This window comes from Camelina sativa, chromosome 4 (genome assembly GCF_000633955.1).
Source record: "Camelina sativa cultivar DH55 chromosome 4, Cs, whole genome shotgun sequence".
In the NCBI taxonomy this organism is placed as follows: domain Eukaryota; kingdom Viridiplantae; phylum Streptophyta; class Magnoliopsida; order Brassicales; family Brassicaceae; genus Camelina; species Camelina sativa.
The window spans coordinates 14105028-14124892 of NC_025688.1; the positions used below are offsets into that span (position 1 = coordinate 14105028).

Here is a 19865-nt window from a genome sequence, read left to right on the forward strand (position 1 = left end):
TTAGACATTGGTGTGATGCTAAGAAGCTTAAGATCTATCCTTACCCTCTCAGTATAAGAATAGCATAGAGCATATCTAATCTAGAAGAGATGTATATACAATCAAGCTTGACCAATCTAAACAACCATAACCCTTATCCAGCCTAATCCATCCCTAAGATCCTAAGCCACTAATAAGATCTAAAAATCATCATGAAGAACACAAACCCAGAAAATGATCATATAGACATGGATGGATAGATAATGATGAGATGAACAATTTAATACAAAGAAGTGAAAGAAAATACTCAATATATTCAAAGTTATGAAGGTTACAAATCTATGAAAATCTAGAAAAAAGATAAGAGATGATGCAATAAAGTAAAAGCAGCTAAAAATGGCAAAAACTAGGTTATGAGGTGTCTACATGGTTTCCAGGGTCTCCCCTTTTCGGCCACAAGTGCGAGCACATATATATAGTAACGAGAGAGAAGCCCTAGTTAGCTAGAGGACAAAACAGAGATTCGGCTGGAAGTGCTCGACCATGTGCTCGGTCGAGTGCTCGGTCGAGTGGTTGGTCCGTCACGTAGCTCGAATCTTCGATCTGGGATGATATCCGTTCAGTAAAATCAAGATAACTCTTGAAATACACCTCTGATTGCCATGAGACCACCGACATTAGAAATATAACTCAATTTCCTACAACTCTCATGAAGGATGCGGAAGCTGAATCGCAACGGAAGATCTTAATTTGGATCGATCTTTGAGGAGCTCGTTATGAATCCGACCGAGTACTCGACCGTGTGCCTGCTCGAGTGTTGTGGTCGATTTGCCTTGCGAATCCACTTCCTGATATTTTCAGTCCTCTTGTTTAGCTCCAGAAATAACACCAAGTCCTTCCTTACCCTTTTAGAGCTTCATAACACCTAATAATACTCCAAATGCACAAATGTATGCAATGCATGCTTCTAAACATCCTAAGTGCATATTTGGACATAAATGACTATAAAACCTAAGGAATCATTTCTATATGATGCAAAACATGAACTAAACAAAAAGTACATTTAGACTAAGAGCAGTAACATCAACACCCCCAAACTTAGTCTTTGCTTGCCCTCAAGCAAATAAACAAGACATAAGTAGAAAGGTGAGGTTTGAAAGTGGGATCTTAGAACCTAACAACTTGCTAATGAGCTACCTAGAATCAATGTCCAAGTTACTAGTACTATGATGCAAGGTGAATGAGCTGTACTTAAAAACTTTAGACAGACCTATCACAACCTCTACTGATTCAAGCCTTAGATATCCACATGCATTCAGATCAATCATTTCCTTTAACATTCATTAAGCAAGAACATGAATCAGATTGTGCAATGTTTAAACTCATTTGGCTTGGAGATAAAGGTTTAGAGACAAGGATGGTCTCTCTTTAGAGTGGGGCTCATTAAGTCAAGGTTCTCTCATAAAAATGGATTGAGCTTTAGAAGAAGGCTAAAGGTAAGAACTAATAGACACATACAAGAACAAAACCTTGTCTACCCAAAGGCACCCAAAGTGTTTGATCCTAACATTTTAATCCCAAATGGTCCTAGTTCTACCCTTTAACTTCATCACTTCTCAAATACCCTTTTTCTCTTTTGTTCTAAGCCTTAGGAGAGGTTTCTTACTTGAACTTTCTAGTGGAATAGAGGTTTCTTTCTTATTTGCTATGGTTCCCTTTTCTTCTTACTTCTTAAGACATAAAAGCTTTTTTCTATACTCTTCTTTTCTTTGACCAGAACCATCTTTAAAAATCTCATACTTCCCATTCTTTCACTAGAGCTTAAATTTACTTAAACACATTCCCTTCCTAAAGACTCTAACCTTTTCTTTCTCTTTTTCTCTTTTCTTTTTCTTTCTTTTTCAAAACAACCAAGTCCCAAACCCAAGAATTAAACCACCTAGTCCTATCTAGTTTGAAAATTGCAAACTAGAACTACACAAGGCTTTACTCTTGTCAGCTCAAACCTAACACTTTCTACCAAGCTCAATCCCAAAAAGGACTTACACACTCAAGAATAAACATGGCTTGAAAGAAGGGTTGGTTAAGGGTAGGAGGAACTGATTTAAAAGTGAAATCAGCTACTTGTATCAACAAGAGTGGTAAAAAGGAGAAAGATGATCCAAATATGTATATGGTATCCATGAGTTTAAAGTAATGCACAAACAGATAATTACAAGTCAATATTAGGTTCTTATAAGTAGGAAATGACATCAAATCACAAAATGCTTCAATTTAGACCAGAATGCAATATAGGAATTCAAGGCTTGGTTCAATCTTATGTTTCTAGATCACTCAACTAGCATCAAAGTACTATTAACTTGGGCATTGATCCTAGTCTAGCTAATTTAAACAAGTTAACAAGGCTGAACTCATCATAGATCCCTAATGCAAATATGAAACAGTCCTACATGAAATATACTAACAAGATCCTAATATGCAATGCAAACTACATGAACACTCTTTTATTTATTTTATTTTTTTGTAAAGATTTTTGCAAAAAAATTTAAATTTTTAGGTTTTTCTATGCCATAGATGAAATGCAAGTACTAACATGATTATGCTAAAAATTTGAAATAAGAAAACAAAACACAACATCAAATGTCATCTCAAACCCTCCCCCAAACTTAAATTATACAGTCTCTTGTGTAAGAGAAATTTGAAGGAGGATTTAAGAATCAAGAAACAACACAAAAACAAAAAAATGCAATGTTATATACAAATATAGAGTTGGAGTATTACTTGGGATGGTCTAAGGGTGGGATTCATTTGATATCCACCAAGTGCTTAAAGGACCTCCATGCTACCTGACCAACCATAACACTAAAGAAAACAAGATCAAAATAACAAGAAACTTAAACCAATATGTACAAGGATACCTTTGGGACTTCCTCCCAAGTGAATTTGTTTAAAGTCTCTAAGCTTGATTTTGCATACTTCTTATGCTTTTGAAGGGTTATAGAGAGGTGATGAAGTCCCCTTTGTTCTTAAAGATTCCATTGCTCCTCTTATTCCTGGGTCAATGCTAAAAGAGTTGTGTCTGCTAATAATACTCATACCTTGCCATGCTTTCTTTGGAGAGGAACTTCTCACTCTACCATGAAGCTTCTTGATTTGCCCCCTTATCTCCTCATCCTTAGTTGTTAAATCCCTCACTAAATCATGTAGAATGTTTATAGTTTGAAGCTTAGACAAACCATTGAAGGAAGGATTTCTTGGCTCTTGTTGTTGATGAAGCTTGGGGATGAAGTCAGGGCATTTTGGGTGACTTGGTACCACTCGGTCGAGTGACCTAAGGTGCTCGGTCGAGCAGCAGGTCGAGTTCTCTCTTTTTACCTCATTCACACCCTCAAAGATTTCAGACTCAGTTTCATGACCTTTCTCTTTATTCCTGAAGGTTGTCCATCAATAGTTGGCTTCTTCTGCTCAAGCTCTTTAACTTGTGGCTTATCCTTTATTTTAGCATCTTCTAACAAAGGTTCATGACTCAAGAGCATCATTGCTTGCTGATCAATAGAAGCCTTGTACTTTTTCAGCATTTGCTCTTTAAACCGTCCTGGAAATGGCAAAGGTGGTTGATAGGGAGGAGGAATGAACCGAACCGGCTTGCTAGATTCTTGAGCAATGACTCGATCAGGCACTCGACCAGGCACTCGACCATGTGCATGGTCGAGTGTATGGTCGAGTTGTGTCTCAAGCTCAGTTATCTTCTCATTCTGCAGCTCTGGTTGAAGAAAATCCTCCCCAACTTGGTTGTCACTGTCCTCAGTGAGCTTTGAAGGTAGTTCTTTGAGGGAGATAGCTTGGGTAGTGGCATACTCCTTTAGATTGTCAATTGATGTCTCATTGAGTTGTCTANTATTTTAGCATCTTCTAACAAAGGTTCATGACTCAAGAGCATCATTGCTTGCTGATCAATAGAAGCCTTGTACTTTTTCAGCATTTGCTCTTTAAACCGTCCTGGAAATGGCAAAGGTGGTTGATAGGGAGGAGGAATGAACCGAACCGGCTTGCTAGATTCTTGAGCAATGACTCGATCAGGCACTCGACCAGGCACTCGACCATGTGCATGGTCGAGTGTATGGTCGAGTTGTGTCTCAAGCTCAGTTATCTTCTCATTCTGCAGCTCTGGTTGAAGAAAATCCTCCCCAACTTGGTTGTCACTGTCCTCAGTGAGCTTTGAAGGTAGTTCTTTGAGGGAGATAGCTTGGGTAGTGGCATACTCCTTTAGATTGTCAATTGATGTCTCATTGAGTTGTCTAGAAGAAGAAGATTCACTCTTGCTCTCAAGGTGAAGGATTATGCAAATTAAAGCTTCAATCTTGATATTAAGGGCACCATATGTGGAGTCTATCTTGTTTTTCATCTCTGTGAGCTTCTTACTTGTTTCCATATCTCCATTAACTTGGCCTTTTATGACCTGCTGAAGCATACTCTTCATCTCTTGATCTAGAGCAGGAGTTTGTTGGAGTTATTGTGGAGGATAGACTTGAACCATAAACTTCTCATCTTCACAAACAACAAGTACTTGCTTTTGTTGGGTTAGAAGGAGTTTATCTAGCTTCTCAAGCTTCTCATCTAAGGCTTGTAGTTCCTTTATATGCCCTTCCTCATAAGCAACACCTTCTCTTAAGCTTCTATCATATTCTTCACTATAATTGCCATTGGACTGAGCAAAGTTCTCTACTAAGTCCCAACCTTTATCTACATCTTTATTCATGAAGCTTCCATTCGAGGTTGTGTCTAGGAGCATCCTGATCTTGGGAAGAACACCTCTATACAAAGTACACAACAAATATTCCCTGCTAAATCCATGATGTGGGCATTGTCTCTGATAGCTTTTGAAGCGCTCCCATGCTTCACTGAAAGATTCACCATTCTGTTGGAGAAATCCTGAAATTTCATTCCTCAAATGTGCAGTCCTTGAACTAGTAAAGTATTTTGCAAGGAAGACCTTCTTACAATCAACCCAAGAGGTGATTTTTCCAGAATGTAGAGTCTTCTCCCACTGATGTGCTTTATCTCCTAGAGAAAAAGAAAACAACCTCAGCTTCAAGGCATCCTCACTGACTCCATTTATAGTGGTGAGGCTACAAAGCCTATCAAACTCATCAAGATGGGCAAGGGGGTCTTCAATAGGCAGTCCATGAAATTTGTTGCTTTGAACCCTTGAGATAAGACTACTCTTGATTGTGAAGGTTGTGTTATGGAGAACAGGAGGCACTATCCCATATCTATGAGTATGAGTAGTGGGAGCATCACTATCACCAATCTTCCTTCTCATTTGAGGTTCATGCAGATTTTGTGGAAGTTCCATTTCCACCTCTTTTCTGTTTTTTTGAGACTCTGAGCAGGTGCTCGAACAAGCACTCGTCCGTTTGCTTTGAGGTACTCGACCGAGTGCCTAGTCGAGTGGTACCTGAGAATCAAAACAGAACACCAAAATAACAAAGAGGTGAGTAATAGAATCAAAAGTAACATAGATTAATCTTGAAACAATGAAATCTCGACTGGAACATATAAACACCCTAATGGCAACGGCGCCAATTGAAACAAGAATTTTTCTATCTTAACCTATGAATGAATGAATGGTGCAATCAAACAAACAACCTTAGGCTAAGATGATCAAAATGTATGCAAGGTGTTTCAATACCCTTATGATGTTGTAGCATAAAGGATGTCAATCCATAAAGAGTGTGATATGTAAGCAGTCAAGATGTGATCAATGCATTCAAGTTAGGCCAAATATAATTATGATTTGTTTCTAACAACCTAATGACAATAATGAAATACAATGAACTAAGGCAACTTAAGACAAATGCAATAAACAAGACTAAGCAGAATTAACTAATAAGCAGAAGAAAACAGGAACAGAACAATGCATAAGCAAGAAAGTAAAATAAAGCTCGACCTAGCACTCGGTCGAGTGCATGGTCGAGTTGACAAGCGAATGAACAGAAACAGAGCAAATAATGAAAACAGAGCAAACAACAAGCAATTAACAATACTTAAATAGGGAAATCAATAAACAAAGAAATGTCTTAAGAATGGATTCATGGGCTGGACTCAAGCTAAGGTTATCTAAACTAGTCAACAAACCTCAATCAACAATGAGCTATCTCTAGACAATGATCTTCTAATACTTGTTAATTTATTCTCATGACAATAACAATCAAGCTTAGATATTCTTAGACCTAGTTCTCACTAGCTATTACATATAAAAGCAGACATTAAACAACTACATCATCAATGTCAAAAATCACTTTAAACATCTAATCTCTTAGAATGCTTCATGATAATCTCTAGTATTAGCCGTATCTAACAACTTAGATATTGGTGTGATGCTAAGAAGCTTAAGATCTATCCTTACCCTCTCAGTATAAGAATAGCATAGAGCATATCTAATCTAGAAGAGATGTATATACAATCAAGCTTGACCAATCTAAACAACCATAACCCTTATCCAGCCAAATCCATCCCTAAGATCCTAAGCCACTAATAAGATCTAAAAATCCTCATGAAGAACACAAATCCATAAAATGATGATATAGACATGGATGGATAGATAATGATGAGATGAACAATTTAATACAAAGAAGTGAAAGAAAATACTCAATAGATTTAAAGTTATGAAGGTTACAAATCTATGAAAATCTAGAAAAAAGATAAGAGATGATGCAATAAAGTAAAAGCAGCTAAAAATGGCAAAAACTAGGTTATGAGGTGTCTACATGGTCTCTATGGTCTCCCCTTTTCGGCCACAAGTGTCAGCACATATATATAGTAACGAGAGAGAAGCCCTATTTAGCTAGAGGACAAAACAGAGATTCGGCTGGAAGTGCTCAACCATGTGTTCGGTCGAGTGCATGGTCGAGTGGTTGGTCCGTCACGTAGCTCGAGTCTTCAAATTAGCAACCTCTGATTGCCTTGAAACCACCAGCATTAGCAAGTTAACTCAAGTTCCTACAACTCTCATGAAGGATGCGGAAGCTGAATCGCAACGGAAGATCTTAATTTGGATCGATTTTTGAGGAGCCCGTTATGAATCCGACCGAGTACTCGACCGTGTGCCTGCTCGAGTGTTGTGGTCGAGTTGCCTTGCGAATCCACTTCCTGATACTTTCAGTCCTCTTGTTTAGCTCCAGAAATAACACCAAGTCCTTCCTTACTCTTTTAGAGATCCATAACACCTAATAATACTCCAAATGCACAAATGTATGCAATGCATGCTTCTAAACATCTTAAGTGCATATTTGGACATAAATGACTATAAAATCTAAGGAATCATTTCTATATGATGCAAAACATGAACTAAACAAGGCCTTAAATATAGTAAAATATAGTAACATCAATGATATATTTGTTTTAAAAAATAGAATCATCCTAAGAAGAAAAATGAAGTATAATGATTAATAACAAATTAATATGGTAAATTATATATCAAATCTTATATGTCCTTGTCAAAAAAAAAAAAAAAAAAAANAAAAAATCTTATATGTCCATCTTGATTGGTTATTCATTTTTTTTGTAAACTAATAATGTATTTTTGCTCTTATAAAGTAATTAAATTGCATAAATTAATATTTGATATTAGTATAATTTTTTGTCTTCAAAATCTATATTTGTAATGGCATTTTGATGTAATTATTAACACTCTAAAGGTTATAATCAAAATGTATTTTCGTAATCTATATATATAAAGTTAACTTTTCTCTCTTCTCTTTCTTCCACATCATTATCCACCTAATCAATATATTTTTTTTACATTAAAAAAATACTATTTTAAATATTCATTAATTACTTATTTATTATTTATAACTAATAGTACTAAAAATAAATAAAAAACGAATTAACTAAAGTTAAATAAAATTTAAAATAGTATAAAAATTAATATAATTTTTTTTAGTAAATAATAAAAATAATAACTATATAAAAATGAATTAAGTAAAATAAATGTAAATTTTAAAATATTAAAAATAATACTATAAATTTGTTTTAATAATAATTTTATTATTCAAATTATAACCAACAAGTGATCATATTCCAAAATTTATAATGGATTAATGAGTTTTAGAATGGAAGTAAGATTTTAATGTCTGCTGGAGTAAAAAAACAATTTATGTAATTGTATTTATAAATCTAAACAGAAAAATAAAATTGAAGTGGAACATTAGTTTATTTTTAAAATTCTTTCATATTATAGTGACATATTATTGACATTGCTATAACAAACCAATTTAGAGTGTTTGTAGTTTCTAACTTTAATATCAAGTTTCAATACTTTAAAAATATTTCAAAAAAGATTATTTAAAGTTTATTATAGTATATAAAATTAAAAAAATTCAACAAAAAAATATGAAATTGAATTTAAATATTCAAATTTTGACCCGTTACTCAGTAAATTTTTTAATTCAATAGATAATATTTTCAAAGAATAATATTAACAAAAATTGAATATTTTATAGATTGAATGATTTATATTTATTTTTAAAATTTTAACTTATGGTATATCCGGAAATAAAAATATTTTTTTATTATAAGAAATAATATGATATTTTTTTTCACAAAATAGACTCATATATAAAAATGAGAGGTGAATTATAATAATAATTAACAAATTAATATGTTAAGTTAGATATCAAATGATTTTATTTAATGAATAATTTAATAAAGGAAATTAATATGGTAACTTAGATGATATCAAATAATTTTTTAGAATATTCTCTTTAATATTTTTGGAAACAATAAATCCAAACTATACAAATAATATAAAACTTAATGTATAACGTATTTGTAACAAATTTATTAAAATTATATAGTCTACAAAACAATGTTGTGTACTTCTGTTTTATTATATAGGGCGATATATTAATTATCATATAAGTTAATATAATTTTAGTGGAGCTAACTAATTCAATTGCCTAGTCAACTAATGAAAGGAAACATACTATGATTTTTATACGTGTAATAGTCAATATTTATAAAATTACGTAAATGCATAATCATGAATTTAAACTATTTCATTTCTCATCCAAAATATTTTTTCATTTTGAATATTTAATTTATTATAAAAGAGCATAATTTTTTTTAGATGATGAAAGACAAATCAAATAAAATGTAGGAAAAATATATGAAGTAGATTTATCAATTATATGATAGTAAATTTTATTATAAATAATCTTGATATCTATTTTTTTTTGTGGCAAAAGAACTTAGATATAATTAAAATACATGTTAAGTGTACTAACTGTGTAGAGAAATACGATTTTTGGAATTAAGATTGACATAAATTTTAAAAACTTAAAATAAAAGTTAAAAAAAAAAACAAAGTCAAAAATAAAGGAGAACATGTGTCACACTATCACCAAAAGAAAATGCCAAATGCAATGTTGGAAAGCGTTAGAAAAATACTCTCTCATATTTTGGTAAATCTAAGATCCATTTTAAAACTACTAAATCAGCCAACACACACGACGAAATAGTGTAATAATAATAGAGAAAATGGAGAAACGAATAGCACATCAAAAATCCTTACAAAACTTGCGCTGAGAAGACATTGTCTCTATACACATACCAAGTTTCTATCGATGCTTCAGAGTTCAGCTAATAAATGCTTAAGCATTCCATAGCATAGATTCTAAGGCAACAAGTTTTATATGTCCATGCAGCGAAAAAAACATGCAAGACGAACATGCTTATCATTTGCAAAAGTATGCAATACTTAGTTTTTTTACATATGAAGCATCATCTATTTGCGTGTGAAAATCTTGTGTGGTTATAGATTTAAAAATGGTTCAATTCATATGATATAGTTATCCTTAAGATTGTGGTCCTTGTGTTGAGACTTGTTCTTTGGAAGGAAGCTTTGTTGTACCCCTGGACCGTAGTTCATTCACGATCACAGTGAAGCTTGGCCTCTCTGATGGTTCCGCAGACCAACATCTCTCCATCAGCAATTTCCAGTCCATGTCACAGAAGTCAGGAATTGGCGGTCGTAGCGTATTACTAACTATACCACCTGCTTCAAATTTTTGGTTAAGAAAATCCAAAATAGAAACAAAGCAAACCCGTAAACAAGTATTATGTAGAAAAGGTTTCACCTATGATCGCCCCGTAGTGCAAGTCGGCGTAAGGTTCTTCACCGGTGAAGAGTTCCCAGAGCACAATTCCAAATGAAAACACATCAACCTATAGTGTCCAGATTAAGGCTATCCGCTAGAGAAGCAAATACATTATACAGACAAATAACCAAGTAGGTAAGAGTTGATTAGTTCACAAACCTTCTCAGAAACAAGGCTACTGATTCCATTTAGAAGTTCTGGTGCCATCCATGGGAGTGTTCCTCGGACACCACCCGATATTAATGTCTGACATTTTACCTTCGAGAGACCCAAATCCCCAACCTGAAATGATCACAAACTTCTATCAGCAACTTAAAGGGGAAAGATAGCACACACAACCAAGTGGAATGATTTCTTATATGTTTTCCTCTGTTACGAGAGTGTGAACTCTACTCAGAACTAATGCTAAACCTTATCTATGCATACAAAATAATAATCCTGAATACCATTACTTGATTCCTCACCATTATCCCTTCTGATTATGAATCTCATGTTAAGAGTTCGATGCATATAGACAAAACTATTTAAAGAGACGAAATATAAAACTCGAGTCAATCTACCTTGCAAATTGGGCGATGAGGATCTCTGAGATTGACGAGTAGGTTATCACTTTTAAGATCAAAGTGTACTATATTCTTTCCATGCAAATACTCCATCCCAAAAGCAATATCCATCGCGATCAGCAGGCGCTTGCGCCTATCAAGATTCCTGAAAAATAAACCATTACAATTAATGGCGTTCTTATAACCATGAATCCATGTGTCAACATAGCTATGAGGAATGTATACATACGATACCTCACATTCTTCTGCAATGCATTTCGTAAAGAACCATTAACCATGTACTCTGTAACCGTTGCCACAGAACCTCCAGGTGAATCCAGCACAACCCCATAAAAAGCAACGACGTTAGGATGATGCAAGCCAGCTAGGTTCTGTGCCTCGTTCCAAAAGTCATCGATCTGATAATTTAAAGATAAGATAGAAATCGTTATGAACTATTCAACATATGTCTAAACATGTTTTTAAAAAGCATCATCAGCTGTACTGAGACAAACCATTCGTTCTTGCTCAGATGGTTTGCCAGCAAAACATCGATCATTGATCCGTTTGATTGCAACATCAGTGCCTCGCCATTTCCCATGATAAACTGTCCCAAATGTGCCAGATCCTAGTTCTCGCAATTCCTCAAGGTCGATGTCCTTTATAATCTATCAAAATATAACATATGATTCTCACAATTCCTCAAGGTCTCTCTCCTAATGAACGTAAGTGAATTAAGAACAAGGTGTCAAACCTGCAACTGATCCAGAGAATCAGAACCAGAATATCCTAAGTACAATCTTTCGACAAGCTGGTTCCTGATATCCTGAGAAACAATAATAACAAATTCATCACTTCTGAAGCGATACGAAACCTAACGAAAGGAATGACAAAAATAGTGAACAGTATGCGACAGACCTTGAAGTGTGTGGACTGGTGTTTTATTTCATCATTACGTGAAAATTGACCTTTATCAGAAGCATACTCTTCCACGTTGATCGGAGGTTCATGATATGAAGGTGTACTTGATTGTAAAACAGAAGCAGCCACTCCTTCAGCAACATTCTGAAGTTCTTGTTTGATGTGCTCCTCCTCCGAGCCTTGCAGAAAGAAGCAAAGACCAATCAACAGATAATCCTCAACGATAATAACATTAAAAAAAAAAAGTAGAAATGGAGTCATGTATAACACAAAAAACACCTTTGAAAGAACTAAGTAGGTTAGGTTTGGTATCCTCCTTTGAGTCAGTTTGCAAATTCCATGGGCCCGGGTTGCTAAAAAATGACGATGACTCTTTGACGTCTGCACCGCCAACACTAGATGACAAGGATGATGGTAAATTGGCAGCACCAGGATGTGATGATAAGGACGATGGTAAATTAGCAGCATCAAAGGAAGGTTCAACAGCGCCATATACGGGGTTGCAGGACTGCGCTTCCAGAGAACCGAACTGCTGACCTCCAACCAATGATTGTAGATACAAACCAGGATTACCTAATAAGGGTGACTGTGTTGGCGCACATGATGTATTAGGTTGAGATTCATGGCCTGGAAGAACGTCTACTCTTGTTAGTGTCTCATTTGAGTCCGTGTGACCAATGTTTGGACTTACTGGAAATTGACCAGAGGTGTCATGTAGGAACATATTATTCCTTGCCGTTTGTTGAGAACTGGTACCCATAATATCTTCTTTTCCAAATTTTTCAACTGGTGAGACGAAATTCTGACAATTGGTATATGTCTCAGGAGCATGTATGTTAACATTATCCATCAATCCTCTTGGTTGGTATTGGCCATATGCTACTGAAGGGTCTACAGGGTTTTGCTGCTGTCTAGATACTTGAACTTTTATCGGAACATCTCTCACAATCTCATTGAGTAGAGGTTCAATTGTCTCGACCTGAGCACTCGCAACATTGGCTGTACGTAAAGTATCTCTGTCTTGATGACCAGAATGATTGAGGAAGCTTTGTTGACCCGTAAGATTATCCATCTGTTGGATTCTGACGATATCATCTGGATGTGAAGCAGGGTAAGATGAGCTCACATACGGTACAAACATTGTAGAGCCATCATTTCTCTCCCGTATGGTGGGATCAGAATGCATATGAGGCAAAGAAGTCTGGCACATTTGACAATCATCTACCCTTTGAAAACTTTCAGGCATAACTACTTGTTGATGCAAAACTCTATCAGGGAGAACAATATGTTGAGATGGTGGAACCTGAGTCCCACCATAACCGCTAGTTGGTATACCAGGAGCAACCGTACCTTGATATGCAGAGTAGCTCGGCTCTGTAGGAAAAGGGACTAACTTTTGAATCCCCACATTTCTTTCAGCAGGAAAGTTCCCCAACATGGTTTCTTGGGTTTGCATTGCCGGGTTAATCAAAACTGGTGTGACACCAATCTGAGCATTCAAGGGAGCCATTGTCATGTGAGCAGCAGGAAACAACTGGTGTGATGAGACATTCAAAGTACTTCCTTGAAAAGGTTGTTGGGAGAGCAAAGAGGTAGTACTTGGCAGAAACTGGTTAGGTGAATGAACAGAATCTGGTTGTCTTAAAACTTCTAACCGAGATTCAACATACACCGGTGAATGATGTTCAGATGGCGTAGCTATGGGTAGCTGCTGGATCTTACTAGCGTTTGCTTGCTCTGAAACAGTCTCGAGCTGAGAAGAATGAAACGGATCAGCTGGAACATTCATAGGTAAAACATAAGTAGACGAACGCGGATCAGGAGGAACAAGTCTTGGTACAGTATTCACATAAGTGTGAGGTGAAAAGGTACACGAGGTCTGGGTTGCAACAAACTCAGTCTGACCAAGGCCCAAGCTATCAACAACGTCCACGCCACTAAAATCAGAATTCGGATTAGAACCACCACTAGCAACACTCTCCTTACTCGCAACAACACCATTCACAGCCTCTACAAATCTCTGCCCAATGTCAACTCCATCCCCACCATACTCCGCTACTTCAAAAGTATCATCAACCTCAGACGAAGAAGCATCAAACAAAAACACTCTCAACTTCCCAGAAGACCCATCTGAAGATCTCTCCACCAACTTATCAAACTCTTCCATCATATTATCAATATCCTCATTACAAGAAACAGAGACCAAAGCATCAAGCTCCTCATCAGGAAGCTGGTACTTGATAACAACAACAGGCTGACCATAAACCTCGATCATCTTCTGCTCAAACTCATCAAATCCCACGTTTCTTTTAACAGTAACGATCCTTGTCTGACCACCAACGTATCGTAACACCCCATCGCTTGGTCGAGGCATTATCTTTCCATTGTAGCTACACAAAAACTTCAACTTTTCCCCATCTTCTTCACTATCTTTAATTCCAAGATTTGGATTGTTCCTATCTATACTTAACTGTTCACTACAGTTGTTACTTTCTTGAATAAACCCAAACCCAGTAGTGATTCCATCAGAGACACACTTATTACCCAAATCAGAGATATGATCAAACCCAGAACTGGGTTCATGTGCCATTGTTTTGTGAAAAAAAAAGCGAATTTGAAGCAGAGATACGCAGATAGAGTTGATTTCTCTCACCTGGTCAATCTTGAAGATTATTTTCTTCTTATTCGGGGAGGAGGCAGAGGGAGTCGCTGGAGTTGATGGAAAACGACGACGTTCTTCGGAGTTATCAAACTTGGATTTTCTCAGTTGAAGCAAATTTAGTTTTCTCGGGGAAAGGTTTTTTTTTAAGGTAAACACGTGAGAGAGTGAAGAAAGATGAGAAGGGGCACGTGGTCTGGGCTCTTGGTCTCTCTGGCCTCATGCAAAAGAAGAAGAAAAAAAAGGTTGCGTTTGTTATCCAAACTGTGTCAGAGAAAGTGTAATGCTCCATCACTCGACATGTTTTTTCTTTTTAAATAAAAAAAAATTAAAAGTTCAAATAAAAAAGTTTGACACATGAGAAATTGTATGAAGAAAATTGTCAAATTTTGGTTATCACTTGTTATCTCTCTTTTAAAAATCTCTGCCTACGATTGATTACCCTCTCTAAAAACTCTCTCCACCTCAATTAATAATTAATTCCCGCTTAGTATTAATTATTTAATTATATTTGTCTAATTTAATTATAATCTATCTAACCCGATTACTTACCATTTAATTTTGCATATAGTAATTATTTTTATAGTCAAATATAAATCAAATATGTATTTTTTTTGTTATTTAAACATTTAAATTAAGAGTTTATGATGTTTTACAATAATTAATGTACAATTTTTTAATGAAAATCATAAATTCTTTTTTTTGTGTCAACCATTGGGCCAACTGACCGGGTGTGATGGTGCCTTGTACATTAAAGACTTACCATTGACCACTGCACTAAGGTCATTTCACTAATAAATTTTCTTTTAAAATTACGTTTTTATGTGTTTACCGTAATTTAAAAAAAAAACAATACTATAATTTTATATTTTCTTTAATATTTTTATTTAACATAAATATAATTATACATATATTTAATACTATATATTTTGTTTTGTTATTAATTTAATAAAATAACCCTAAAATTAGTTTTCGATTAATTCACGTTTAATTTTTGATTTTTTCTTTAGACGCTAGGCCACCCGACCGACGCTTTTTTGCATATAACATTTGACGTCAGAACATATAAAGTCAACAAGTAAATCTAAACAGAATTTAGAAAGCATATTACTGACATTGACATATATCACGAAAACGACATCGCTTAAAGCTCTTCCGTGTTTTTCTTCTTTTTGAGTTTTGACCAAAAAAAAATCTGAAGAATTTGTCTTCCCCTGGTTTTTGATTATTATTATATTTCTGGAAAGGAAACTTTTCCAAGAAAAAATCTCTCTCAACAAAAGCCGTCTTCTTAAGCGAAACAACAACAAACAAAAAGTCACGAATTCGAAACTTCCTCGTCTTTGTTGTTGTTGTTGGTTACCATTGAAAGCTTTCATTTTTTTCTCCGTTTCTCTTCACGAAATCTACTCGCCGGATTCTGATTCCTAATTCTCCGAGCTTCACGTATCATAGTTTTTTTCTTTTGATAAATTCGTGTTTCAGGTACGTTCTCGATTTTTTTTTTTTTTTGTTTGTGTTTCTGATTCATCAATGCAAAAAAGTCGTATCTTAATATACTTTGTTGTTGTTGTTTCTTTGATTTGGTTTTATTTATATTAGGAAGAGGGCATCATATAGTTGTTGGGTGGTGCAATCAATTCACAAGTTCTTTCCAGGAGACTTTTTTTTTTTTGGGTGATGAGATGTTGAACACTCTAGGTTTTGGAGTGATTTTTAGTTTTTTGATTCTAGGAGTTTGTGGATTTAATGGTAGAGGAAGGTATATGGTGTTTCTTCAATGAATCTGAAGGACCTCTCGTTTCTGTGAAAGACAAGATTTTGTTGTTGGAGATTACTACTACTCATCTCATTCGTCTTCAAGGATTTGCTTGGTTAGAACTTTTTAAGTGTTTTTTAGAGATTTCTAGTAACCATGGATGGAGAGGCTACTTCTTGGATTAGGAGAGCTAATTTCTCTCATACTATTTGTTACCGTATGATAAGCTTAGAATCAAATCCAGATAGGACTTCTGGATTGAAAAGAATGCCTCTGAGTTCACCTTCTGATTTGAAATCACTTGTTGGAATTATTTCACAGCCAAGTTTGAGCTCCCCTAGTGTTGTTGTTGGTGGTGGTGGTACTGAGATACAGAGGAATCCACTCACTAATAAGAAGAGGTCTGTTTCTCCCTCGCCTCATATGGCTCTTCCTAATTCTTTTCAGGAAGCCAAGTCTGATATTAAGAGGTTTTCTACTCCACATCCTATAAGAATGGAGTCAGAAAAGGGAATTAAGGCCAAGGATTCCTCTGAAAACAAATCTTTTAATCTACGGCCTTTGTCACACTCTGGTCCTATTAGGGATCTTAGTACGTTGAAAATTCAAGACAGGGCAAAGAGTAAGATAGACAAGAGGTCTTCAAAGTCTGTTGACTATAGAGGCTCTAAAGTTAGTTCTGCAGGAGTGCTTGAAGAATACCTCATTGATGCGTCTAAGGTGTCTTATGGGGACAGGTTTACGCACGGGGTATATAGCCAGCTTTACCATGGAAACTATGAAGGCAAAGCTGTTGCTCTAAAGATTATCACAGCGCCTGAAAATAGCGACGACAGATTCTTGGCAGCTCGTTTAGAGAAACAGTTTACAATGGAAGCCACGCTTTTATCTCGACTTAGCCATCCGAACGTCGTTAAGGTGATTCATTTTATGTTGTATTATGTCAGTTTGGTTGTATGAAATATGATTGATGCCATTGGTGTGTGATTATTTTCTTCTGATTGATGATGTCCTGATGCAGTTTGTGGGAGTCAGTACTGGAAACTGTATCATCACGGAGTATGTACCTCGAGGGTCATTAAGATCATATCTGCACAAGCTCGAGCAGAGATCTCTTCCTTTGCAACAGCTAATCGAGTTTGGTCTAGATATTGCGAGAGGAATGGAGTATATTCACTCAAGAGAGATAGTTCATCGGGATCTTAAACCAGAGAACGTGTTGATCGAAAAAGACTTTCACTTGAAGATTGCTGACTTTGGCATAGCGTGCGAGGAGGAGTACTGTGATGTTTTGGGTGATAACACTGGAACTTATAGGTGGATGGCACCTGAAGTGATAAGACGGATACCACATGGAAGGAAGTGCGATGTTTATAGCTTTGGACTTATTTTATGGGAAATGGTAGCTGGAGCAGTTCCATACGAGGAGATGACTCCTTTCCAAGCTGCTTTCGCAGTCATGCACAAGGTAAAATCATTCTACATCTGCTTGTATATGATAGAAAGCTATAGAATTGCTGTTGATTTACACGAACTATGCCTAGATTAGGATTTGATTATAGAACAGAAGACAATAATCTGATGACTAAGTTAGAGCATTATTGTTCAGTTTGTTCTAAAACCATTTGGAATTTGTGTTGATATTGGCCAGAATATTAGGCCGGTGATACCAAAAGATTGTCCAACGGCTATGAAAGAGCTGATCGAGCTATGTTGGTCGTTGCAAACAAACAAGAGACCAGAATTTTGGCAGATTGTCAAAGTGTTGGAACAGTTTAAAAAGTCTCTTACAAACGAAGGAAGACTCACTCTTTTACCGAGCCAAATCTGTCCAGAACTAAAGAAAGGTCCCAAATTCTGGATTCATAAATTGGGATCAATCCATCATCACCACAGCGGTGGCGGCAGCACCAGCACCTTAGGCTCAGCCTTGCCTAAGCCTAAATTCGCTTGAAAGACTCTGACTGACTCACATTTTTTTTGTGAATAGGAAAAAAAGAGCCAGTGGTTATGTTTTTGTTTATAATCAAGGGTCTCCGTCTTACTTTTCATTGGGTTGGCTTCGTTTTTGTTAAGTCATCTCTTTCATGTTTTTCTTGAAATTGATTCGTTTTGTTTGGAATTAAACAAAGGCTTTAATAAGATTTGATAAAGATACCAATTGGATAGATCAAGAAAACAGCAGTCGCAGCTGCAACAGGAGCTAAATATGCAACAGCTTGTGTCAGAAGAAGGATAGCTATACTGATTCGGTAGACTCTAAAAATACTTAAAAAAGATGAAGCAAAGAGATAGATATTACAATAATGCGCACAAACTGTTCGACGAAATGACCCTAAATTAAAACTAAGACACATACGCTTCTTCAGACGCCGGTAGAACCAAAACCACCTTCACCACGAACCGTATCATCCAAATCTTGAACCTCTACAACATCAGGAGTCACAATCTTCTCAATAATCAACTGAGCGATTCGATCACCCAACTTCACATCAAACTCAACATCAGAATGATTGAACAAAATCACACCAACAGGTCCTCTGTAATCAGCATCAATCACACCAGCTCCAACATCAATCGAATGTTTCCAAGCCAAACCAGATCTCGGAGCGATCCTCGCGTAAGTTCCTTCGGGAACAGCGATGCTTAGATCCGTCGGGATAAGCGCTTTACCTCGCGCCGGGACTTTCGAATCAGCCGCGCTTGAGAGATCGTATCCAGCGGAGAGAGATGAGCCTCTTGTTGGTAAAACAGCTTTCTCTGAGAGTTTCTTCACTTTGAAGAATGGTGTTGATGAAGAATCTCCATGATGGATTCCGTTTCGATCGAGCTTTTGGATTTTAGGTGATGGTTCGTTGACGGCGTCGGAACCGTTGTTGATCTTCGTCTCGACACAGGCCATTGTTGAAACTGGGAAGCGAAGTGTGGTGAAGCGTTTGCTTAAAGAGTTGCAGAGAAACCCTAATTTCAATTGAGGTCGAGTTGTAGTTGTGGTGGCGGTGGTGATGAGGAAGAGGCGTCGTAGTTCCGCCATAAATGGAGTGAGTGAGTGAGTGCGTGGCGCCAAAATTTCCCTCCACCCTAAAAAGAAATAGAAACTTAATGGGCTTTTAACCAATTCATGCTTTTCGGCCCAATAGACCCAATAATTGTTGTTCTTCCTCATAAACCCTTTTTTTTCTTCTTTGGACCTCATAAACCCTAATTTCATTTTTTTTTTTCTTGAATAATTTCGAACACTTGTCGATTCACTGGTTATTGTATTGTCTTTTCTCATGTATTCTCTGTTACTCCATGGAAGAAGGTCTGTGGAGTTGCAGAAATGGCATAATTTAAGAGTTTTTACAGTGAGCATTGTGCAAAATGCATTTGCTTTTACCAACTCGTTCTCCTCTGCAACAGCTGGGGATGTGAGTACTACTTTTACAGTCTCTTATCTGGTGAAATCATTGGGTTTAACTACAAGACTCGCTGAATCAATCTCAAGGAAGGTCAGTTTCGAGGACAAGGCTAATGCGGATTCAGTTCTGAAGCTGCTTAGAAGCCATGGGTTTAAAGATTCTCAGATCTCCACGATTGTTAGGTATTACCCAGAATTGCTTGTAACTGATGCTGAGAAATCACTTCGTCCGAAGCTCCAGATTCTGCAGTCAAGAGGAGCTTCAAGCTCTGAGCTAACAGAGATTGTTACCAAAGTTCCGGCCATCTTGGGAAAGAAAGGTGAAAAGTCTATCAGCTTGTACTATGATTTCATCAAGGGCATTATGCAAGGTGGTGAGAGTTCTTCCAAGTGTGAAGATTTGTTATGTCATTCTTTGGCAGAGGGTAAGAGACAGAACAAAATG

At 36.3% G+C, this 19865-nt stretch overlaps 3 protein-coding genes across 3 annotated transcripts; 1 reads left to right on the plus strand and 2 right to left on the minus strand.

The window, feature by feature from the left end:
• Positions 9533-14456, minus strand: LOC104780499. Its single transcript, XM_010505002.2, has 9 exons — positions 11882-14456; positions 11600-11781; positions 11436-11507; positions 11197-11349; positions 10937-11100; positions 10700-10847; positions 10299-10421; positions 10119-10206; positions 9533-10036 (listed from the first exon to the last, which is right to left on the minus strand). Exons 1-9 carry the CDS (start codon positions 14190-14192, stop codon positions 9837-9839), a joined length of 3441 nt encoding a protein of 1146 aa, XP_010503304.1. The 5' UTR covers positions 14193-14456; the 3' UTR covers positions 9533-9836.
• LOC104780502 (serine/threonine-protein kinase HT1-like) lies at positions 15482-18188 on the plus strand. The gene is made up of 4 exons (XM_010505006.2): positions 15482-15746; positions 15864-16938; positions 17042-17488; positions 17672-18188. Exons 2-4 carry the CDS (start codon positions 16177-16179, stop codon positions 17972-17974), a joined length of 1512 nt encoding a protein of 503 aa, XP_010503308.1. The 5' UTR covers positions 15482-15746; positions 15864-16176; the 3' UTR covers positions 17975-18188.
• LOC104780500 (deoxyuridine 5'-triphosphate nucleotidohydrolase-like) lies at positions 18152-19091 on the minus strand. Its single transcript, XM_010505005.1, has one exon. The coding sequence runs from the start codon at positions 19052-19054 to the stop codon at positions 18386-18388; it is 669 nt and encodes a 222-aa protein (XP_010503307.1). The 5' UTR covers positions 19055-19091; the 3' UTR covers positions 18152-18385.